The sequence below is a fragment of the Sarcophilus harrisii genome, chromosome 1 (assembly GCF_902635505.1).
Source record: "Sarcophilus harrisii chromosome 1, mSarHar1.11, whole genome shotgun sequence".
Lineage (NCBI taxonomy): Eukaryota > Metazoa > Chordata > Mammalia > Dasyuromorphia > Dasyuridae > Sarcophilus > Sarcophilus harrisii.
In genome coordinates, this window is record NC_045426.1 from 292,597,239 (window position 1) to 292,623,684 (window position 26,446).

The window sequence follows — 26,446 nt, forward strand, 5'->3', positions numbered from 1 at the left end:
GAATGTAAATCGAAGGATTCTCTACCACTTTCTCTTTATTTTTAACTTAATTTTTCTTTAGGGTTTTTATTTTCAGTAAGGTAGAAGATCTGTTTTCTTTCATAACTTGACCTTTATGGAAATGTTTTGCATGACCTCACATGTGGTTTCTTAATTGTGAGTGGGGATAAGGGAGACAATCTGGAACTCAAAAATTTTTAAAAAAATGTAAAAAAAATTGTTTTCACGGTAACTGGAGGAAAAATTAAATAAACAAATTTTTAAAAAAGAAAAAGAAAAGAAAATGCTTAGTAGAATTCACTCTGTAAATCCTTCTAGTCCTGGCATTTTTTTTCCTTCTGGGAATTAGTTATTGATTGTTCAATTTCTTTTTCTGAAATTGTGTTTCATTTAAATTCTATTTTGCTTCAGTTTGCCTTGACATTTCATATTTTTATAAATATTCATCAGTTTAATTTGTCATTTTCATTTAGTCAGTTTTGTTGATATATAATTTGGCAAACAAGTTTGGGAAATAATACTTTTATTTTTTAATTGTGAATAACAAACATTTTTATTGAGCTCTTACTATGTACGAGGCACTGTGCTAAACTCTGGGAATATAAAGCAAGGCAAAAAATATTTATGTTGTAATTTATCCTTTATATATCTCTTTTTAAATCAGACTAGTTAATGATTTTATTTGTTTTTGATTCGTCTTCAAAGTTTGTCATTTGGCCAACTGTTTTTTCTTTCACTTTTGTTAATCTCTCTACTGTACCACATTGATCCCCAAGGAATTTGTTGTAGATAATTATTAAGGATTTTTGTAGTTTTAAGAATCCTTTGCTCCCCTCTCCTCCACATTTGGTTAGGTATCCTCCTGTTCATCTGTAAGTTGACTATACTTTTTCATTTCTCTACTAGGTATAGGAGAAGTGCTTTTGGCCTAGTAAGCGGCTATGGCAGCCAGCATGATTGATAGTGCAAACCACTTACTCTTTTTCTTTGGCAACATCACCCGTGAAGAAGCAGAAGATTATCTTGTTCAGGGAGGAATGAGCGATGGACTTTATCTGCTTCGCCAGAGTCGCAACTACCTGGGTGGCTTTGCATTATCTGTGGCTTTTGGAAGGAAAGCTCATCATTACACCATTGAGAGGGAGCTGAATGGGACATATGCCATTGCTGGAGGGAGGACCCACACGAGCCCTGCTGAACTCTGCATTTATCATTCTCAAGAGTCTGATGGCCTGGTCTGTCTTCTGAAAAAACCTTTTAATAGGCCACCTGGAGTAGAACCTAAGACTGGTCCATTTGAAGATTTGAAGGAAAACCTCATCAGAGAATATGTAAAACAGACATGGAACTTGCAGGTGAGCTATTTACTGGTTTCAGTGGAAAGAAATTTTATTTCTATTTCAATTTCAATTTTATGAGTCTTTGTTTTTTACTATACCTTTATTATACTCTTTCATCATATATATTTGATGTAGTGTTTCAGTAGGCAGCAATTTAAATATATATTGACTTCAGCAGATACAAATCATGTTTTTAAAAGTACCTTCCTTTTTTGATGATCACATATCAAATTTTAAAAGATTGATATTTCGAATTTATTTTTTTCTTTCTGAGGTATGTCATTTTTATTCTTTACTCCCAATTTATTCTACTCAAAGAGCATTTCTTAAGTACCTTCTGTGTAAAAGACACTGTGTTAGGTACTGGAAGAGACGCAAAATTTAGATAAGATATGGCCCCTGACTTCATGGAGGGAATATGATATATGCAGATAACTGTAATATAACTCATCACTGACTTAAATGCATATACTTTTGCAATCCTTCATATCAAACTATAAATGCTATAAATCAATAAATTTATTGCTTATTGTGTTTTAAAAACTACTTACCTTGTAATGTGCCAGGCACTAAGCTGGATATAAAAATAAAAGCAATCATGACCTCCAGGATCTTATATCCTAACTAAAAGTAGACAGTACATACAAGAGAAGGAGCAGTAGGGGTGAGGAGGAGGGAAAATAGCTAACATCCTGACTTTAAAAAGAGTTAAAAAAAAAAAATCCTGAGCTCTGGTCTTGATCACCAATGGCTTGTTGGACATTAACAGTCTTCTTAGAGGAATCTCAAATTTAATATATATCAAACAAAATTCATTTTTTTCTCCCTTAACCAACTCCCTTCTACTAGTACCCCTGTTTTATTCACCAAGATTATGCAACTTCAGGATCATCAACTCCTTGTCCTGTTAATTACCAAAACTTGCCAAATCTGACTACAACATCCCTCAAATCCATCCCTTTATCTCTATTCATATAGCTGTCAATCTGGTTCCTCATTATCGCTCATTTGGACTATTGCAGTACCATCCTACTTGATCACTTTGTCTCCAGTCTCTCCTTTCTCTAATCAGCTTTCACCCAATTGTCAAAAGGATGTTCCTAGAGGACAGAACCTTGACCAAAAAGCTAAAAAAAAAACTCTCAAAAAGCAAAGAACAACAACAACAAAATGCAAACTCTCAGTTGGTTTTAAGTTAATATACAGACTCCTCTGTGAGCATTTAAAACTCTTCCCACTCTGGCTCCAGCCTACTTTACAAAGTTTATTACAAATTACTGCCTACTCATACATTTTACAGTTCATTGAAACTAGCCTACTGGTTAGTCTTGATAAATAACATTCTATTTCTGAACTCAAATGCCCATTTTTAGAAAGCACTCTCAAGTTCCTTTCACATTCTATGCCCTACATAAGGCCTCATTTGATTTCTTCAACTTATCTTCTCCCTCTACAAGTGTCTCATATACAGAGACCCCTTATTTTGCTTTCTCTGAAGCTGCATTGCTAAGCAGAGTTTTCAAGTGGTTAAGTATTTCAAGAGGCACTATCCTGATCAGATCAACTTAGCCAGGATGTTGCCAAAAAAACCCACTTCCTGAACAGTGAAACTTTATGTTATTCATCTCTATCCTCTCTAGACTCCCACTGTTCATGAAAGTTGATCCAACTCTTAATAGGATCAAGGGGCAAAAATTTGAAAAAGAATAAATACATGGATTTAAGGAATTTGGAATGATTAGATTTGCCATCACAAAGAGACTAGCCTCTGGTGTGACTATGACTACATTACTGTAGTAAAGTTGTTTTTAAAAAGAATTGTACAAAATGTGACTATTTTGTTCCAGTCTTAGTGTGTTTTTAGTATTCTGAGTCTCAATTTTGCTATAAAAATCCTAAATTCATAGTCTTGAATAGTCAATTCTTAGCTGTCTATTTTCTTACTCTTCTATCAGAAGTTATTAAGCATCTAATGCTTTTTACTTTGTACAGAAAACTGAAAAAGGATATAAGCTTTAGCTTCTTGAAATTTCAAATATGTGACTTGCCTTAACATATGCCTATATTTTTTTATAGGATTGTGTATTCTTAGTTCCTCAGACTCTTCTTTGAATCCTTTCCCTTCCCATTAATGAAGGATTATTTTAGTATCAAATATGGGACTCTAATGGAAAAAAGAAAATTCTCTTGTTAAAACAAGTTGTATTATGGATTATCTATAAATGTATTACTTATAAATGATTCCTCACATATAATATAAATTTCTTGAGGGAAAGAATAGTTTCATTTTCGTTTTGTCTCCAGAACTTAATATAGTGCCAGGTCCATGATAAATGTTTGTTGATTTATTTATTAACTGATGAGAACATTTTTTTTCTTTTTTTAACTTTCAAATTTATTTTATTTAAAGAAACAGAATAAGAAAAAAAGAAAAACAGAAAATGAATACAAAACAAATGAAACAAAATAAAAGAGAATATTGGCATATGCCCACCAGAACATCAGGAAGGATTCAAAATATATGACAACAAATACCAGTTCAAGAAAGTATATATAGTAGTAGAAGACATTATGTTCACGAGTGTCCATCTTTTCTTTACTTCCTTGTAAATTGTTCTTTTGTTCTCTGTTGCATACCATTTTTACTTTATTCTTCCTCCCCTTTTATTGCCTTCCCCCTCCCAAGTGGGTTAAGAAAGGATATATTTATATATGCATATGTAGAAATATATATACACATACATAAACACACATATAGCTCCCTCCCCATATCTTCTCTATCCCTGCTGATGCTTTGTTTTAATTCTTTTCCTAACTTGTTATGATTACTTAACCTCCCAGGGTCACACAGCTAGGAAGTGTTAAGTGTCTGAGGCTGGATTTGAATTCAGGTCCTCCTGACTTCAGGGCTGGTGCTCTATCTACTGCACCATCTAGCTGTCCTCTCCCCCCCCCCCCACCTTATTTCTTTTAAGTTTTTGGAGGATGCTATACCCTTCGTAGTATATATGTTCATATATATGTGCGTATATGTGTATACATATATGTGTGTGTGTATATGTATACACACACACATATATTTAACTCATTCCCGATGTGAATAGGTTTTCAGAACTGAGTCCTCTTTCCCTCTCTAATGCCTTTGTGCCTATTCTTCCTCTGCATCTCATTTGTATAATATAATTATGATTTTTACCTTAACTCTACCCCAGTCTTTCTTTTGAGCTATCAGATTGTTGATGTCAATCTTAAACATATGCTATAAATTATTTCCCATGTAAGACATAAACGATTTTTCCATGTTGAATTGATCTTTGATATTGATTGTTATATGTTGAATTTTCTATTAAGTTCAGGTTTAGTTGATAGAAACTCCTAAAAATCTGTAAGTTCATTGAATGTCCATTTTTTTTCTCATTCAATATTTATAGATAATTTTACTGGATATGACATTTTTGGTCACAGGCCTAATTCTTTTGATTGTCAGTAGATGTGATTCCAGGATCTGTGCTCTTTTATTGTGACAGCTAATAAGTCCTGTACAATTTTAATTGTAGCTCCAGCATATTTGAATTTCTTTTATTTGTTTCTTGCAAGATGTTTTCTTTGATTTGGGAGTTTTGAAATTTGGTAATAATGTTTCTATGTGTTTTCCATAAAGGATCTCCCTAATGTAGTGATTGGTGGATTTTTTCTATTTCTACTTTCCCCTCATGTTCCAGGATAATCTTCTTTGATTATAACTTGCTTTAGAGTGTCCTTTTTTTGGTCACAACTTTTAGGTAGTCCAATTATTCTTATGTTTTCTCTTCTTGATCTGTTCTCCAGATCTGTTGTTTTTCTTTTGTTTCACATTCTTCTCTATTTTTTCTCTCATTGCTTCACTGGTTTCCTCTTGCCCAATTCTAATTTTCAAAGAGTTATTTTCATCTTTGAGACTCTGTATCTCCTTTTCTAGTTGCTTAACTTTTCCCCCATAATCTTCTTGCTTTTCTTGGATGTTTTTTATTTTTATCTTTTATTTTTTTCTCAAAGTCTCTCATTTGATTTTTAAATTCTCTTTTAAGTTCTTTCTGGAGAGGAAGCCATTGGGGTAGAAGCTTTTATTACTTTAGTGTCCTCCTCTGAAGATGAGCCCAGGCCTTCCCTGTTCCCATAGTATTTTTCTATAGTGGGGTTCTTTCTTCTTTTCCATTCATTTTTTTTAAATAAGTGGTATTAGTGTAAGGACCTCTAATCTTGGGCTGGGAGGGGTATGATTGCTGACTTCACTTAAGCTCTCCCCTCTGACCAAGAATCCCAAACCAAAACTGTCCCCTTTAGCAAGTGTCTACAGTCAGTAGTAACCCTGACTATTTCTGCACATATGAATGTGCTAGTTCCTTCTCTTCCAGAGCCATGGCTCTGCAGCACAGCTTGGCCTGGCATTGCTAATCAGGCAAGATTCCCTCAGTCTTCCAGGACTCAGACACAGATTCCAGAAATAGTCGAGGAGGTGGCAGTCTCTCTGGTTTCTGCTGTAGCAGAAGTAGCCCCAGGGTTCCCCACTTAGTGTTTCTTCCAAGTTAGCCCAGAGGTGTTTGCACTTCACATGGTTTAATACTTGGCCAGGTCTTTCTTTAGATCTTCTCTGTTTCTAACTGGAGCACCCCTGTTCTACCCCAACTCTTCTTGATTTTTCATCCTATGTTCACCTGGAGGTGAAAATTTATGCTATTTGTAGGGGAAATTGGGAGAGTTTGAAATTTATCCACCTACTTCTCCATCTTGTAGGGGAAATTGGGAGAGTTTGAAATTTATCCACCTACTTCCTCCATCCATTTTTTTCTTTTCAAAAAAGTTATTATTTATTTGAACATTCTTTTTAAAAAAAATTGGGCTTCCTGGTTTTCTCCCTCTCTCTCACCACTCTCTCACCCACTGAGAAAGCAAATAATACATTAATTATACATGTGAAATCATGTAAAACATAACCATATCACAGAGTAAAAGTTCCCCAAAGTAAGAAAATTATACTTTAATTTTCATTTTCAGTATATCAATTCTTTCTCTGTAAAGTGGATAACAGTTTTTTCATTATAAGTTCTTTGGAATTTTCTTGGTTGACTGTATTGATCAGAGTAGCCAAGTCTTTCACAGTTGATCATCATTACAACATTGCTGTTACAGTTCACAATAATCTCCCAATTATTCTCACTTCACTTTGTTTGAAAATGTCAGATTTTCTATTTAGTTCTGGTCATTTTATGCTTTGAAGTCCCCTTTTTCATTGAATGACTATTTTTCCCCCTGAAGGAGTACACTCAGTTTTGCTAGGTATGTGATTCTTGGTTGTAATTATTGGTTGTGCTCCTTCCAAGCCCTCTGTTCTTTTGATATGGAAGCTGGTAAATTTTATGTGATCCTAACTGTGGCTCCATTATGTTTGAATTATTTCTTTCTGGATTCTTACTTTCTTTTTTACGTGGGAGCTCGGGATTGAGAATTTTCATTTGGGATCTCATTTAGGAGTTGATCAGTGGATTCATTCAGTTTCTGTCTTGCCTTCTGGATGTAAGATATTGAGATAATTTTTGATAATTTCTTGAATGATGGCTCTATTTTTGATCATTGGTTTTCAGATGATCCAATAATTGTTAAATTATTTCTCCTCCCAATTTTCCAGGTCAGTTGTTTTTTCTGAAAAGATATTTCACATTTTCTTCTATTTTTTTCATTACTTTGACTTTATTTTATTATTCTTTATAACAATGACTCCTGGACTCATTAGGTTCTAATTTTTGCCTAATTCTAATTTTTAAGGAATGATTTTTTTTTCAGTGAGTTATTTTCCTTTTTTTTTTTCATTTGGTCAATTCTGCTTTTTAAATAGTTCTCTTCTTAAGTGAATTCTTTTTTTTTTTTTTTTTTTTTTTACCATTATTAGCTCAATTTTTAAAGGCGGTATTTTCTTCAGTATTTTTTGTGCCTTATTTACCAAGCTGTGAATTCTTTTCATAAGTTTTTTGCAACTGCTCTCATTTCTTTCCCTAACTTTTCCTCTATCACTCATCTTTTTCTTTAACTCTTCCAGGCATTCTTTTTGACATTGAGTCCAATGAGCATTTTTTTTTTTTTTTTTGAGGCTTTGCTTGTAGCTGCTTTCACATTGTTATCATCTAAGTTTTTGATTTGGTCTTAGCTGACACTACATTAGTTTTTATGGTCAAGTTTTTTATTATTTTTATTTGCTCATTTTCCCAGACTATATCTTTACTTTGAGCTTTTTGTGAAAAGGGACTTTGCTCACCTGTTTGTAGGTGCTAAATTTCAGACTTTTTTCATGTTTTTGTTTTTAGAGGTAGTTCTGATGGTCTGCAAGTTTTTGGTGGTTCTAAGGTGGTATTATCTTGGGAGTGGTATGGTTGCTGCTAAATGGGTTTTGCATTTCAGTCTTTATTAAGGAATGGCCCTTATATTTACAGCTACAAGTGTATAAATATTATGTTCTATATGGAATGTTTTTGATTTTTGACTTTTTAGAGTCAGAGATGTATGTTTAGCTTCAAAAGTTTTTTTTTATTAAAATACATTTAATTTATATGTTAGATATATTTTGTTTTTACATCACCTACCATTCCCATATAACTCCTTGTCTTCTTCCAGTTTTTTCTCTTCAGAACTTTAGATTTCCAAATCTCCTAATATCTCTATCTTTTCCTTAGAGAGATGCTTTATATCAGATTCAATTTTTTTCTAATAATAATGAGTTTTAAAATTCTGAATTGAGAGATAAAAGTTCTCATCCGTACTCACATTTAACTTTTTTAATATACAAGTTTCTTTTAAGACTCATTCTAGATTTTATTATTATTCCATACTATCTTGGTATTTCTGTATTTCATCAGACTTTGGGCCTCTTTCTTTGCCTTATGTTTAGGAGAGTTTTTTAAAAATTATATTAATATCAATTTACAGTTTCAAATGCAATTCTTTTTTATATAGGGAAATTTAACATCTGTTATTGTTTGGCAAGTTCATAATAAAAAAGAAACATTCTCTTTCAGGAGAGAAACATTCTCTTTTCTGTTGTTAGGATACAGGTTTTCCTATGTTGGGTCCTTGCCTTGAGTATCTTCTGGAAATAAAGCATTGGCCATGTCCGATTTCATTCTTTTCTATTTAGACCAAGAACAATTATCCTCCCATCTAGTTTTCTCCCTCCACTCCCTGTTGACTGAGCTGAGAGAGTAGCTTTTTGTGAGGCAAAGGAAGAGAAGTGAGATATATGTTTTAGACAGAAACATGTAGCTTTGATAAGGGCATTCTATAATGTAGGGTCAAGCCCCAATAATAAGATATCATATTACCAGCTTTTCAGAATAAACTTTTAAAAGAAGAAATTGGATAAGTGGAATAGCTAGATGGTACAATGGATAGAGCATTGGTCCTGAAATCAGGAGTATCTGAGTTCAAATCTGACCTCAGATACATAATACTTCCTAGCCATGGGATCCCCAGGCAAATCACTTTACTCCAATTGCCTCAGCAAAAAAAAAAAGAGAGAGAGAAAGAAAAGAAAAGAAAAAAGAAATTGAACAAGCCAAACTCTTAACGTGATTGAGGTAATTTTTTTTTCCTGTTTATAAATTAATCTGAATTGTTATTTTGAAATCTGTTATAACTTATTATAAGTAAGGCAAGTTATATTTTTCTTCATTCATAGATTTAAAAGAAGTATAGTAGCCAAAAAAATATTCAGTGTTTTCTTAAGACAGTGACTATTAGAGACAAGCGGGAACTTAGTAAAGTTGGTGGATTAGAGACATTTTAACTGAACTCTCTCAATATTACCATCAAAACTACTTTAAATTCATGCCTGAAATAAAATTTTGGAGTGACAGAATCAACAAAAGATTAGAGTAAGACACTTTTCTAGACTAAAACAACTAAGGAAGTCAACAGGAGAGAGCTCTGACATGTTGGTGGGTACAGGCCTGAGCATGACAGGAGCATCCATGATGGATTTTGGAGGCATCTCCAACAGCAGCAGCTTTGGGAGCTCTTGGCCGGGAGACAGTAAGGTGGTGAGGATTTTTTGCTGGCACTGATTGGAAAATCTATTGCCGATTAGCAGTTTTTGGTTACATTTCCAGATGAATAGCAACGTTTGTGGCCTTTTACAAAGAAGCAGTATCCCAAGGGATTAGAACAATGTTTAACAAATAGTTGGTGTTTGATAAATTTTAGGCAGCTAAGTAGCTTAGTAGATACAGTGCTGGGTCTGAGGTTAGGAAGATTTGAATTAAAAAAACAGCCTCAGCCACTTACTAGCTATGTGGTCCTTGATAAATCACTTAATCTTGTTTGCCTCAGTTTGCTCATCTGTCAAAAGAACTAGAAATGGAAATGGCAAGCCACCATATCATATCAAAGACATTATCTTTCCCAAGAAAACTCCCAGTGTGGTCTTGAATAGTTGACATGACTGAAAGAATTGAACAGCAGTAAATGTTTATTGACTGTACAGTCTGATAGCTTCCAGTTTTGCAGACTTTAAAGTGACAAAAGAGGTTTTTTCATTTATTGAGGTTACATCTCTGTACAATTCTTTCAATTCTTTATTTAGGGGACTGGCATTCAAGAATCTTTACTCATCCTATAACTATTTGTTTATGATGTGAGTGGATTATATGATCACTTCCTTGAACAAATATTTCCTGGAATGGTATAGTGGAAACCAAAAAATAGCATTTAGGTACCTGCAAATGAAAACTTTTAGAAATCTATGTCATATGATGTTTTGCAGGCCTTTGGTTTGCATGGTTATAGTGATATTTAAAATTCATTTTGAGACATTTATATGTCTCCTGACATGATCATAAGAATTTCCTGTTAAATTTTTATTTTTCTTTGTTATTCCCTCCATCTTCTTCATTGAGACATGGTTCTATCTTGATGACAATTTCTCTAGCTTTACTTTCCAGTGTAAGTTGCATTTTCATTCATTCCCCTGTCATGGTAGGGGAGTTGATTTATTTTTTGCTTTCAATTGCTACTTCCAGGCTCACCCTCTTACTACAGTTACTCGATAAATCAACTCTTCTCCTTTAGGGTTCATTCAATCCTTATTCATCTAGTCAATATTCTGGTGGCCATTTTGCATAGCTGTCCAAAATAGTCATCTTCCTTCTTTAGTGAGTTCAGTACCTGGTTCAAACCCTTTCTCCTTTCTCCTGGTTTCATACTAGGAGATTTCATCATACCTGATATTCCCTTTAATACCCTAATCTCCCAATTCCTAAATTTACTAATTTCTCAGCCCTACTTCCTACATGTGCCACAAACACTAATAATTTTATTTTACTTTATTTGTCAACACCCACAAGTATTCCACATTCTTATCCATGAATTCATAATTTCCTTTATCTGATCATAATCTGTTACCATTCCATTTCCCCTTCTGCTTTTTAGCTCCTAATTGATCCTCACAACCATCTATTTCTCTCCCCTTAAGTTCTTTCTAAGGCATCACCTTTGTACTATTCTCTTCCCTTTCCCATTGTGATTCCCTATTAAATCAGTTTAATTATATATTCTCCTCTGCTTATTTTTAAAGTTAATTAATTTAATTATTTTTCAGTCACCAAAAATATGCATTCTTTATTATCTCAATTTTCACTCCATTTTAATAATAGCCTTTTATTTTCAAAATACATGCAAAGATAGTTTTCAGCATTCACCTTTGCAAAACCTTGTGTTCTAAATTTTTCCCCCTTCCATTCACCCCCTCCCCTAGAAAGCAAGTAATCTGATTTATGTTAAACTTGTGCAATTCTTCTCTCTATATATATTTCCACATTTATCATGCTGCACAAGAAAAATCAGATCAAAAAGGCACACAGAGCATTTGAATCTCACTCTCATCAAAGTGATCATCACTGATCAAAGAAGGAAAGAAAATATTCACTTATAATTTGATATAGAAATACAATTTATATATGTGTTTAATGTATTATTATGTATTATGTATATGTATATTACAAGCACACATACACACAAATTCAAACACATATATAATGACCCTCCCCCCAAAAAAGCATCGTGTGCTTCAAAGTGAGGCAGAAAAGATCCCACTGGCCTTTTTTCTCCCCATCTTTCTCCAAGAGAGATTTTATTTCCCCAGAAGGGGAACAGGAGGTTGGGGCTGAAGCTAGGTTACTCTGTTTTTCTCACACAAAAGGTATTGGGATAGAATTATATCTATCTCCTCTCTTAAATATTCTTAGTCTAGGAATGTAGTTTTAGATTCAAACTAAATGTTCATTAATGGGGAAAGAAGATCCTATCAGTTCCACAATGAATACATGTAGCAGGAAGCAAAGAAACCCATTTATCCAAATCATTAGCAAAACGGAAATCAGAAAAAAGTATACATAGGCAAATATATACCAGATAATACAGAGTGAAGGAATTTTTCTACTGAGAATGAGGTAACTAAGCTTAACCAAGAAAGTGAGAGAGAGTCTTAGATTTCACAAGGGGAAGTTCCCTGAAGTCTCTAATCAGTTCCATATGCTGCATGAGACCAACAGCCTCTGAAGCCCAAAGGACCTTAAGAGTCACACAGAAAGTCCAAAGAGGTGGAAGTAGTCCTCCAACTCTTCTTCCCTCCTCGTGCAGGCATAGGCATTGATTTCTATCAATAAAAGGACAGTCCTCTTTCAATGGGCTTTGAGTCTTGAGTCACCCACACACATACATTTATATTTACACATTATATATTCATATGTACATAGATAGCTATCATTCTGCACTTTAAGTACCTCACCTCTCATCAGGAAATAGGCAGTATGTTTATCAATAACCCTTTGACCATTTCACTGACTAGATTTCCTAATTCTTTAAAAGATGCTTATCTTTATTATATTGTTGTCATTATATAATTATTTTCCTGGCTTTGTTCACTTAGTTTCTTTAAGAGTATTTTAAAGCATAATAGTATTTCATTACATTTATATAATAGAACTTAGCCATTCTTCAGTTGATAGGCTTTCAGATTTCTATTCTTTACCACCTCAAAAATAAGTATAAATATTTTTTGTACATTTTTAATTAGAATGTGTTTTATTGAGAAATAATTCATCCCATAATCAATCTTCCTTCTAATTCTCCTTCTCTCCTCTATCTTTTCCTTCCTGTTTTCCTTTCTCTCTCTCTCTCTCTCTCTCTCTCTCTCTCTCTCTCTCTCTCTCTCCCAGTTCAGAAGAGAGTGTTTCAAGTCTCAACCATCTCTGTTTTTGTGTAGGTTCTGCTTGTGTATCCTGAGCACATTATATATTATTCTTTAACTTTCCCCTCCATTCCTCCCTGACCTAGCATATTTCTTTTCCTATCTCTTTCCATTCTTCCCTTAAGACCATCATTATGGTCTCCCAGGACTTATTTAATTAGACTCCCTCTATGACTTTGTGATGATAGGGTTAAGAAGCTTAGTATAATTCTTAGCACAATGCCTAGTACATAGAGATGTTTTAAAATATTTGGTGATTAATCAATCATCATATTACTTGACACACATATCATCTCCCAATATTAGAATGTAAACAATTTATCCTCATTTAATCCTTTATAACTGTTCATATTTACTGTTTTATATTTATATTTATAAACACATATATACTGTGTTTGAACTTCAAATTTTCTCTTAGTACTTGAATTCTTTCTTTTTGGTTCCTTGCAGTATTTTTTCTTTAACTCAGAAACTCTAAAATTTATCTACAATATTACTGAATGCTTTCATTTTGAAAGTTTTCATTTTGAGATTTTGTATAAGGAGATGACTGATGGACTTTTTTTTTCTATTTCTTCTTTGCCATTTGGTTCTAAGAGATCTGAGAAGTTTTATTTTTAAGATATGATGCTGAGGCTATTTTTTTTTTGGTCTTGGAATCTAATAATTTGAATATAGCTCTGTGCATATGAAAATTGCTACATACTTATTTTTGTTGAAAATTTCTACACAAAAGTTACAAAATCAGTGCCAAGATATTTTTATGCAGTAAACTAAAAAAACTTGTGTAGAATTGCTCTTATACATGACACATTTCCACTTGAAAAACCAAATTGGTATTGCTTGTGAAATTAAATTCCACATTTATAAAGCATAATTTAAAGCCAATACTGTCAAAGTAAATATAACCAGATATAGTGGTTTCGAACATTTATATATTCAAGAATTTCTTGAAATTCCATTGTTAATAACTTAGCATTCTCGGATCATTTCAGAGATTAAAAAAGAACTTGATATATACATATTTCTTTACTTGTCATTTGTGAAGTTTCCAACTTAAATGTCTGTGTCTGTTATCTTAGTGAGGAATGCTTTTATTGGCAGATTGTAAAGGATTATGTCCATCCCACTTAGTGAAAAACAAAACAAAAAAAAAAGCTTTTAACCTATTTTTTAAAAGGTTTTTTTTTTTATCAGTATCTGATAGACAGATATTGAAATCAGATATATTGAGTTTTCTGATATGAGAATTTTTACCAAATGTGTGGGGAGAAGAACTGCATATACCAATAGTGGAGAAAGTGCCACTATAGGAATTAAGTATTTTATAGTGAAATCAGTTCAATTCTGCTATTGTTTGGTATGTTGACTGCAAATAGTCATATCCCAGAGTATTAGCAAGGAAACCAAAGTATGATATGATAATTGTTTAAAAACTGCTTAGTTTCACCAAGTTTTCCTTAAACAAAATTTTTTTTTTCAAAAGAAAAATGTCCTTTGAAATTATGGTGGCCATTGTGTTGATTAGAGTTCTCATGTCTTTCAAAGTTGATTATCTTTATAATATTGCTCTTTACTATATAAATTGTTCTCCTTGTTCTATTTATCTCACTCAGCTTTAGTTTATCCAGGTCTTCACAGGTTTTTCTTTATCATTTCTTATCATGCAATTGGATTCTATCATTTTTTATAATTCATATAATCATATTGTTCAGATGCCCAGTTGATGGACATGCTTCAATTTCTAATTCTTTGCCACTACAAAGAATAAGTATTTTTATGCATATGGATCCTTTTCCCCTTTCTTTGATCTCTTGGGAGAAAAGATCTAGTAGTGATATCACTGGTCCAGAGAGTATGCACAGTTAAAAGTTTTTTGACCAGATTACTTTCCAAAATATTTGGACTAGGGTTCACACTTGATCAACAACAGTGCATAAGTGTATCTATTTTTCCCACTTGGCCTCTAACAATTGTCATTTCCCTTTTTTTGTTCTCTTAGCCAATATCAGAGTTGTTTTAATTTTCATGTCTCTAATTATTAGTGATTTAAGGGCATTTTGTCATATGGTTATTAATAGCTTTGATTTCTTCCTCTGAAAACTTTCTATTGATATACTTTTATGGAAACAGTTTTTATTTTTGTAAATTTGATTTAGTTTCCTATATTTGTAAAATAAGAACTTTGTCTGAGTAATTTGCAATAAAGATATTTTCCACACTTTTTTCTTTTTTTTTTTTAACATTAAGTTAGCTGCATTAGTTTTCTTTGTGTGAAAACTTTTCAATTTAATGTAATCAAAATTATTCATTTTTCCTTTTGTGAATCTTACTATCTCATTTGGTCATTGTCTGACAGGTAATTTTTCTGTTTCAGTAATTTGTTTATGATATCAGTCTTTATGTCTAAATTCTGCACACATTTTGAGTTTATCTTGGTCTGCTATGAGATGTTTATCTATGCCTAATTTTTGCCAGAGTACTGTATGCTTTTCCCTATATTTTTTTAAAATGCTGAATTTTTGCCCTAAGACCTTGGAATTTTGAGCTTATCAAATATTAGATTGTTGTGTGCATTTGTATATTGCGTTTCTAATCTTTTCCACTGATCAATATTTTTTACTTAATGCTAAATTATTTTCTTGATCACAGCTTCATAGTATAATTTGAGATCTGGTATTTCTAGGCCTCCTTCATTTTTTAAAAAATCATTCTTTCAGGTGAATTTTGTTAATTTTCTAGTTGTATAAAGTAATATTTTGGTAATTTGATTATAGTGATATTGAATAAATAAATTATTTTGGGTAATATTATCATTGTTAATATTAGCTAAGCCTGCCCATGAACAACTAATATTTATCCAATTATTTAGATTGCTTTAATATTGGAAAAGGAAATACAGCAAGAGTGTCCATTGCCATCTTATTTATTTGACTGCTGTGTAGATTACTTTATGCAGAATGCCCAGGCCTAATGAGTCAAAAGCTAGAATTAAGATTTCTGGGGCAAATATCAAATATCATACAGATGATACTACTCTGATAACTTAAAGTGAATTTGGATATATAATATCAAGAAAGCAACAAACATGAGCTTGGACAAACTTTAGGAGGTAATTGAGAATAGACAAAACTTGTGTGCTATACAAAAAGTTGATTCATGACTGAACAACAAAAAAGATTTCTAGGTATCTTGTAGAAGCCAAGATGTCGTGAAGTAAGTTGTAAATCATCATAACTTGTTATGGGCCAGAACTCTTAAATAAGGATTCTTACAAGGTGTTAAGTCATTGATGAGACAATGGTTATCTAGTTTCACATAGTGATTAATAGTTCTCTAAATTCAGTATGATTGATTTAATCTTACCACAAATAATCTAGATTTGTTTTGGGATAACCAGAGAAGAGCCAAAGAAAGACCCTAGGATAGGATTTAACCAGTATAAAGTACAAATACCTCCAGGCTAGCTCTACAGAAACTGCAACTGGGGAACCCTGGGGTTAGTTGGGTTTAGCTGGAGCCTTAGCCTGAACCACAAGAACTTTCACCTCTCAGACAACATGGGGAGTTAGAGGACTGAGTCTGGGAAAACTGAGGGAACCTCTGCTGATTAAGAACAGCAGAGACATGGCCCTGAGCCATGAAGGAACCAGCATGCCTGGTGAGTACAGAAGTAGTAGAGCAGGGACGCTGCTGATTTGGGGCATTTGCAGGAAGGTGGAGTTTTTGATTTTAGGTTTCTGGTCAGAGGGGAGAGCTGAGGTAAAGCTAGAGACAGTATCTCCCCTCTCCACCACAGGATTTTAGAGATTTTTTAAGAAATTGAACAGGTAAAGAAGAAAGACATACCATAGAAACCCCAGAAGACAGGGGTTCACCTTCAAAGGAGAACAGTGAAGTAAAAAAACCCTCTTCTACTCCAAAGGGTAATGTTAAATGTCTACCTGCCCAGAAAGAATTTATAGAAGAACTCAAAAAAAAAAAAAAAAAAAGACTTTAAAAATCAAGAGACTACCAAGAAGCCTGAAGGCTGAACTTATGTTGATAATGAGTCAGTGAATGGCAAGAGTTTGTAAAACATGCATTAGACAACATAGTTAGCAAACAGAGGATTGCCCCTGCCTGGCCATTTTAACAGACTTGTATCAGGAGTTTGTTTGGACAATATCAGTAAGAGATGAATTTTATGATTTATAATCAGCAATTCCACAAACTACTTTTTTTTTAAATTCTGAAGAGATTAATTCAGCAACCTTCCAAGAGAGGTTTGGGATGTAAGCCCAGTAGAAACATTGCTGGATGAAAGGTTATGCACAGTTTGATAGCCCTTTAGGCCTAGTTCCATATTGCTCTCCAAAATGGTTGGATCCACCAACAATGTATTAGTGTCCCAGTTTTTCCAGATATCCTCCAGCATTCATCATTATCTTTTTCTGTCATCTTTAGTCAATCTGAGAGGTGTGTAGTACTACTTCAGAGTTATCTTAATTTGCATTCTGTGATCAATAGTGATTTAGAGCATTTTTTTCATCTGACTAGAAATGGTTTTACTTTCTTCATCTGAAAATTGTCTGTTTGTATCCTTTGCCCATTTATCAATTGAAGAATGGCTAGTATTCTTATAAATTTGAGTCAATTCTCTAACATATTTTTAAAATGAAATCTTTATTAGAACCCTTGCATGTAAAAATTTCTCCCCAATTTTATGCTTCCCTTCTAATCTTGTCTGCATTTGTTTTGTTTGTACAAAACTTTTTTGAATTTAATATAATCAGAATTTCCTAGTGTACGCTCATTCTTCTTTGGCTACAAGTTCCTTCCTTCTCCACAGATCTGTGAGGTAAATTATACTTTGTTCCTCTAACTTGCTTATAATATTACTCTTTATGTCTAAATGATAAACCCATTTTGACCTGGTCTTGGTATAGGGTATTAGGTGTTGGCCAATACCTAGTTTCTACCATACTGCCAGCAATTTTCCCAGCAATTTTGGTCAAATAGTGAGTTCTTATCCCAGAAGCTGGGGTTTTAGGGTTTACCAAACACTAGATTAATATAGTATTGACTAATGTATCTTGTGAACCTAACCTATTCCAGTGATCAACTACTCTGTTTCTTAGCCAGTAATGGTTTTTGATGACTGCTGCTTTATAATGTAGTTTTATGTCTGCTACAACTAGACCACCTTCATTTGCATTTTTCATTAATTCCCTTGAAATTCTTGACTTTTTGTTCTTCCAAATGAATTTTATTATTTTTTCTAACTGTGTAAAATAATTTCTTGGCAGTTTGATTGGTTATGGCACTGAATAATCAATCAGATGTATTCTAATAATATTAACTTCAACACCCCCATTTTACATGAAGAAGTGATCTTATTCAATCTAAGGTAAGCCTTTTTACATTAACAGGTGATCCCATTCCATTTTCTACATCAAATTTCCCTCTCTATCTTCTCTTTCAATAATCTTCAGTCACTTATTGTTTACTGGTTACTTTCCTACCATCCACTAGCATGTCCGTGGCTCCTCATTTTCAAAAAAACACCCATCATTTGAGATGTCATTCCATATCTCTCCTTTCTTTTGTAGCTTAACACCTTAAGAAAACCATCTACAATCAATGCCTGCTCTTCCTTAATGCCTGCTCTTCTTTTCCTTTCTCTTTTTAACTCCCTGCAGTTTGACTTTTGACTTCATTATGCAACCAAAACTGCTCTTTCTAAAATTTACTAATGTTCTCTTAATTCCCAAGTCTGCAGCCTTTCACAATGTTGATCACACTCTTTTGGATACTCTTTCGCCTTTGGTTTTTTTGTGATGCAGCTCTCTCCTGATTCTGCTATTTTTGTCTGAATTCTCTGGATCTTTATCTATATGCACAAATTAACTGTGAATTTCCCCCAAGACTTTGTCCTCAGATTTATTTTCTTTTCCCTCCATACTGTTTAATATGTGATTTCATCAGCTCCTCCCTTTTCAATCATCATCTCAAGGCAGATGACTCTCAGTTCTACTTGTTCAGCTGTGACCTCTATCCCAATATGTTTCCAGCATCTCCATCTATTTATTAAACATATCAAATTGAATGTCCTTTAGATATTTTAAATTTACTATATTTAAAACTGGACACCTTATCTTTTTTTCTCCCAAACTCTCTTACTTTTCTAAGTTCCATATTAATTTCAAGAGTACTGCTATTTTCTATCATTTATGTTTACAACCTAGTTGTCATCTTCAACTTTTCACTCTGTCATCTCTTACCATATGTAATCAATTGCCAAATCTTATGGATTTTGTTTTTGACCTATTTTTCATATATGTCTCCTTTTCTCTGACACTGAGACTATTTTGGTGCACCAAAATGGGTGCACTTAGTTGTCCTAAATCACAAATCTACTCTATTACCCCATTCTTTAAGTATTTATGAAGTGCAAGGCATAGAACTAACTCCAATACGAATCCTTCCTCACAAGGAGTTTACATTTTAATAGGAGAGACATAAAGGATATGTGCAAATAAACAAAAGAAATGTAAAATGAACTAATATAAACATATATGCAGTAGTTGAAATAAAAAAAAAAACCTTGTAAGGAAGGATACTAGCAGTTGGTGAGATCAGGAGAAGTTTTATTCAGAAGTTATCACCTAAATAAACTGCATTGAAAGCAAGAAAATTTATGAGGTGGAAATTCCTTGCATGTGAGAGTATTTTGTGCCAGGTAATGGCCTAAGCCATGGGAATACAAAGAGAACACTATCTTTTGATAGTCCCTGACCTCAAGGAATTTACAGATGAAGACCACAGGCAAACAAATGTACACAGAGCAAGGCATATATAGGACAAGTAGGAAATAACAAATAAAGAGAATACACTAGAATTAGAATCCAATATTTTATTCATTATGTTACATCAATCCAATTCATTGAAACTTTTTGGGGTCTTAAAAATAACTCTTGAAAACTGGAAAAAAGAAATTTCTCCTGATTTTTGATGTTCAGTTCTGTTACAAGCCTTTATTAAGCACCTGCTAATATTCTTGGTTCTGAATACATAACAGCAATGAAACAGTCCTTGTTAGGAAGGAAAGCCCATTGTATTGAAGGAACATGTATAATATAAATATATATTATATAATATATATATAATATAAATATATATTATAAAGAAAATTGAGAAGAGATATAAGAGTTCTAACAAATCAAGGGGAAGGGGAGAGCTTAATGTAGTACCTGAGTTGAATCTGAAAAAAAAAGACAATAATTGTGAGAGATGGCAATGAAAAGTACATAGGGAGAGTTGCATGAGTGAAAGTGGAAATGCAGGGGTCTAGTCCCTGGACAGACTATTGGAGAGTAGGTAGGAATATATTTTAGCTGAAATAAGGAATTCTTAAAATTGAGTAATATGAAGTTTTCTCTTTTCTGATAATAAAATTTTTTTTTTAATTATCTTAGGATAATAAAAGACAGTCTTTCTTATCATACTCCTTTCCCCACAGGGTCAAGCTCTTGAACAAGCTATTATTAGTCAAAAACCACAGTTGGAGAAGTTGATTGCTACCACTGCTCATGAGAAGATGCCATGGTTCCATGGGAAAATCTCTCGACTTGAGTCTGAACAGATTGTCTTAATCGGGTCAAAAACAAATGGAAAATTTTTGTGAGTATTTTTCTTTAAAAACATTGATGACCAGTAACTGCAGTTCATTTTTTTATCTATATGAATAGAAAAGTGAGGTAGGATGAGATTTTTTGAATAATAACCCTAAAATGATATACAAGCTTAAAGAGCTCTTGAAATTTAGTTGAGGATAAATGAAAATTTTGTAGAGAAAATATGAAAACCTCATGTTCATGTTTTTCTCATTGTAACACTAAAATGAACTTCTTTGGTGATAATTAAAGAAAATATTATTAAGTTATATCACATACCTTTGATGTCAAATACAGGTTGCTTAACATTCTGTACATATACACATGCATAGCCATATTTTCATGATTCTTTTCCTAAATGATTTCAGGATTGTGAACACAGGGTGATATGAAGCAACAGAAAGTGAAGAAAAAAAAACAAAACCAAACCAAATCCTTTGAATGATTTTTTAAAAACATTTTATGAAAAACAGTCATGTCTGATTGATTAGAATCAATGCAAGAGTACAAAAAAGAATTGATACATACATATATATGAAACTTAGGGGAATTAGTCAAAATCCTTTATCCTTTTTCATATTAGGTTAAGTGAGAATTGAGTGAGTGGATTGAGTTCTCTACTTTCCTTAAGGTGAGCATTTGTTTTTTACCCTCATAAAATCTGTATCTGAATACTATTATGACAAAGCATTCCATAGTCAAAATTGCCCTTAAATTTTAAATAAGATGGGATTATTCTCATCAGAAGGGCAGCTTTATAGTTATTAAGACATGGAGTTCAGGTACTGAATGTGGACTTTGGAAAAGTCACTTTCCTTCTCAAAGCGTAAAGCAACTCCCTCAGACTATAAATTATACAATTGATGTTCTTCATCAAGAGAAAGCATTTCCCCCACTAGAATTTCCTTGCACTTATGAAATCACAAGTTTCATAGTCCTAAAATTAATTATGTATTTTTTCTTTGAAGAAATAAACTTGTCCTTTAATACTTTGTTGGTTCTGTGATCACATCAATGTAGGTACTTCTCACAAGGCAGATTACATTCATGTCTTCTATTCTATACAACTCTTATCAGTATCTTCTCATGAATTTTTTAGCGCATTCCCCAATATACTAAGTAGCCTTCCTCTAGGTTTCTTGATATTATGTGAAAAACAATATAGCATATGATTTGTCTAAATATTATTCGTCACTTTATTCAATGATCACACTAGTTTCTTTTTAGGCCATACATTATTTTGGTAGCATAGATAGAAATTCTTGTTTACACAGTTAAAAATAGACTGTGGCAACTAACACTTTTGTGACCTGAAATCTTATTTCTTCTGAGTTTTAGTACTGCATTATTTTTAGCTATATAGATAGAATGTTAGAATATGAATGTTTTTAAAAAATGGACTTTTTTTTGAGTGAAAAGAGTGGGTCATTAGAATAGTCGCTCAGATTCCTAAATGCAATCAGAACCACTCTATATTAGAGAAATCTTTTCTCTCATCTTCAGCCTCATCCTATCAAATGGTTCTTTTCCCCTGTTTCCTTTAAACTTTTCCAAGTCTCCCATCAAACAAAAAGAAAAAAAAAAACTTCCATAAACCATACCATGCCATCAAACTATTATTCTCTATTTCTCCTTTTTTTCTTAACTAATTTCCTGTAAAAATTGTTGATACTCTCTGCCTTCATTTCTTCTTTTCTCATTCAACCCTTTATAATCTAATTTCTGACTTTATCAGTCAGCTAACACTTTGCTTTGTACAGTTACCAAGTGATCTCTTAATTCTCAGTTTTCATCCCCCTTGACTATTCTCCTGCATTTGATGCAGCTGACTTCTCTCTCTCTCTCTCTCTCTCTCTCTCTCTCTCTCTCTCTCTCTCTTTCTCTCTCTAATTAAGAGCATTTATTGTATTCTCTACTAAGGTTTTGAGGACATAACTAAATTCTGGAAAACCTTCACAACAGAAGGATATAAATACAATAAACATTATGAAGCAGATATGAACAGCTGGGAAGAACTGTAACCAAGAGCCAACTGACTGAAGAGAAATTTTCAGCAATTTTTTTAGTAAAAAAAAAAAAAAGAAGGGATAGACAGGGGCTTCAGACTTTACAAGGCAAAAATGTCCTAATACATTCAGTCTTGGCTAGATTGTAACAAAATGGAAAGAGGATTTCTATAATACAAAGCTCTCACTACAGCACGCTGTACATACTGGTGTTCCAAGCCCTCCCCCCTTCCCAGCAATGCTGCCACTTGGATTATTTGCTGATGTAGAAGCAGATCTTCTCCTTGATCCAATTTTTTATAGGGCTGGTATGTCTGAGTGTCCGCTCGGTATACAAGGCAGTTAAGGTCCACCACATCATCAATGAAATCAAGCAAGATATTTGGGATGGAGGGATTGTTGGGTTTCATTCTCTTCAGATGCTCTTCATACATTTTACAAACTCTTGCCATTCACTGATTCATTATCAGCATAAGTTCAGTCTTCAGGCTTCTTGGTAGGTTGTACCAACAAAATGGTATGAGACTTCATTTCCAAATGTAAATTGCTCCCTCCATTACTCCCCAAGTTAGCCAACTCCTCACAGGTCAGAACATAGTATTTATTGTCTATGAGATATACTTAAATGCATATACGTATATATATACTTAAATGTAAATGGACACAACTGAGGAACAGTGTGTTCTTGTCTTGTGTAACCTGAATCTCAAACAAACTACACATTGTCTCAACCTATTATAGTTTAATTCCAAAATTCAGGGTGTTCATTAGAGTAAAAAAGCACTGATCTGTGAAAAATAAGCTCTGGTTCCTACTTTGTAGATCTCAGTTACCCAATTAAAATAAAAGCAATGTTTGGGGACTTTTTAAATTATTGTTTTGGGCCTTCTAGAAAATAACTATTTGACAGATGGAAAAAGGAGAAACTTTGGAAAATTGTGATCAACTGCTCCAACTCAAGGTAGTCTTCTCAACATGTTTAAAATCCCCATGCTTATAACTTGCCTCACAGTGTTGGGCCCACTATAATTGGGACAGAATCAATCAAATTGCCTAACTTTTCATGCTCTTCCCTTTTCTCTATTTTGCCTCCTTGGTGAGCCAGTTCAACTCCACATTGTCTTTTTTTTTTTTTAATTCTTAATTTCCTTGATATTTCACCAATTATTCCCTGCCAAGTCTCATTCCCATCATTTATTACTTTTTCCCCTATCCACATCCTGCTGAACAAAAATGGAGAAATTCATATAACTGTTATGGCTGAGTCCACTGTAGATTTTTGTTGCACAAGCCCAACTGGGTGCTCACTGCTGCTCAATCCTTATATATACCTGCTTTATCAATTTGCTATCTCACTTTCCACAGATACTCTTCCAAACTTTACTCATCCCTCCTTAAACTTCCTATGATTTCCCCTGTCTTCACTTTTTTATCTAGACTTTTAATTTAATTTTATTATTTTATATTTTATCTTTATTTATTTATATATATTTCTTTTATAAATAAAATTAAGGCTATTTGCAGAGAACTCCCTCTTTTCCATTCTTTTTTTCCTTTTTTTGCTGAGGCAGTTGGGGTCAAATGACTTGCCCAGCTAAGAAGTGGTAAGTGTCTGAGACCAGATTTAAACTCAGGTCCTCCTGACTTCAGGGCTGATGCTCTATCCACTATGCCACCTAGCTACCCCAAAACTCTTCATTATTTTCATCAAGCAGATGCCTTATGCCACTATTTCCTCCTTCACCCATGTCTGATCTGATGAGGTGGCCTTCTTCTTGCTCAAGTAATCCCATTCCATCCTGTCTCTTCTAACAGATTAGTCTCCCTAAAGTAGAGACATTATCACTTGTTTTTAATCTCTCCCTGTCCTGGGACTCTTTCTCTACTACCTACAAACATGTCTATGTTTCTCTCATCCTGAAAATAAAAGAAAACATAACAAAATAGCAACCCTCCTTCACTTGACTATATTGCTTTTGTCTTTTGTAGCTAAACTACTCAAAAAGGCCATTTATAATAAGTGCTTTCTCTTTCCTCTCATTCTCTTTATAATCCCTCATAATTAGCTTCCAATCTTAATCATTCCACCCAATACTGCTCCCTTCAACGTTACTAATGATCTCTTAGTAGTCAAATTCAATAGCCTTTTCTAAAGTCCCATTCATTTCCACTTCTCTCCAGCCTTTGCTACAGTTTATCACTATCATCTTTGATGGTCTCTTTTCTCTAGGTTTTCAAGATGCTACTTTCTTCTAGTTCTCCTCTTATCAATCTGACCCCTCCCTCCTTTTCCTTTGCTGGGTCCTCATCTGGACCACTTCCTTTAACCATCGGTGTCATAAGTTCTGTCCTGAGCCCTCTCTTTTATTCTCTTTATACTGCTTCATTAGGTGATTTCATTAGCTCTCATGAAATTTAATTACAGCCTCTTTGCTGATATTCCTCAAATCTACCCTTTCCATTTCATTCTGCTTTCCTCTGATTTTCAACTGCCTTTGGACATCTTAAACTCAACATGCCTCAAACAGTACTCATTATCTTTTCCTAAAGGCACTTTTTCTTCTAACTTCCTTATTATTGTTGAAAGCAACACTTTCCTCTGAGGCTTGTAACTAAAGAGTCACTTTATTTTATTCCTCACTGGCTTTACCCCACCTCCATGTCCAATCTCTTGCTAAGGCCTGCTGATTTCATCTTCGTGACATCTCTCCTGTAATCCTTCTCTCTTCTGGCACTACCATCTTGCATTTGAACTATTGAAGTAAAGTGCTAGTGAGTTTGACCATCTTAAGTCTCTTCTCACTCTAATTCATCTTCCATTGCGCTACCAAAGTGATTTTTTGAAGTTCAGGTCTCACCATGTCATTCCTCTCACCTCACTTCTTTCTCAAACTCAAATAGTTTCCCTGTCAGCTCCAAGATCAAATACAGAGTCCTTTATTTGTTATTTAAAAACCTTCATAGTTTAATCTCTTTTTCATCTTAAATCTTTCTCCCATAACACTGTAAGATCCAGTAACACTCTCTCCTAAACCTCTGGCTTCTTTTAAATCCCAATTAAAATCCCATCTTTTACAAGCTCTTTCCCAATCACTTTAAATTTGAATGCTCTCATTTTGTTAATTATTTCCTGTTTATCCTGTTTATAGCTTGTCTCAGTATGTATTTGTTTTCATTTGCCTCTCCCATTAGATTGCAAGCTTCTGGTAGACAAGTACTGTCTTTTGCCTATTTTCTCAGTACTTAATGCAGTGCTTGGCATCATAGGTGCTTAATAAATATTTATGTATTGATTTCTCATTAGCCCTTCCTTCAGTTGTGTCCTTGACCTCCCACAAGGAGGGGGCACATTTCTTGACTTCAAACAAGGCCACATTTAATATCTTGTTTTCTTCTTTTGTCATTATTTTACAAAGTTAAAAAAGGCTTGATAGGAGGCAATGAAATGGATGACCTTAAATTTCAAATTTCTATATTTCCTTTGAGATTCTATTTTTGACAATCTCCTCCACAGCTGAGATCATACTGTTTTGCATTTGTCATAAAGGAGAAGTAGATCTGTTACTCTAAAATTAGAGAAAAAAACAGCTTTATGTTGCATATGTCTCAGCTGGTAATCAGATTGTAGTTTCCTTCAGTATTTTTTAAGATGTCTTGTATATATGGATAAAATATATTTGAATCTAATTTTTAATTGTTCATTTTTACCCTTCATCTTCCCCAAAGTCTTTCTATTAGTGTTAATTTCATTGGTTCGTCCATAATCTAAAAGACTACTACTATACTTCCTTATCATGTGCTTTTTTTTTTCCTGTTCCTCATTGTACATTAGTGCATTTATTTTTACTCTGTGGTTGTAAGTTCTGTTTTAGAGTGGGTGGCAGGAATGTGTGTGCCTTTGATAACATTACTAGATTTGGCATTAAAGGATTCACTTGGTATGTGTGAGTTTTTGTGTGTTTGTATGCATGGGTATGTGTGTGCTCATTGATAATAAATTCTACATTTATTATCCCACAAAAGGAATGTTCATCTTGCTTTTGTCCTAGAAAAAAAGCAATTTAAATACATTGAAATGAGATTTCACTATTTTGTCGAATTCTTATAAAAAATGAGCTAAACACATTATATTCAATACTTCAAATTTTCTTAAGTTTTTGAAATGTCAACATT

General features: G+C 33.4%; 1 protein-coding gene across 2 annotated transcripts in view; it reads left to right on the forward strand.

The window, feature by feature from the left end:
• SYK (spleen associated tyrosine kinase) overlaps window positions 1-26,446 on the forward strand; it is a 154,704-nt gene that overhangs the window by 48,896 nt on the left and 79,362 nt on the right. For both annotated transcript variants that reach the window (XM_031943755.1, XM_031943761.1), the window contains exons 2-3: window positions 907-1,355; window positions 20,114-20,274. In XM_031943755.1, coding sequence (XP_031799615.1) covers window positions 942-1,355; window positions 20,114-20,274 — 575 coding nt within the window. In that variant the 5' untranslated portion in view covers window positions 907-941. The remainder of the gene's footprint in view (window positions 1-906; window positions 1,356-20,113; window positions 20,275-26,446) is intronic.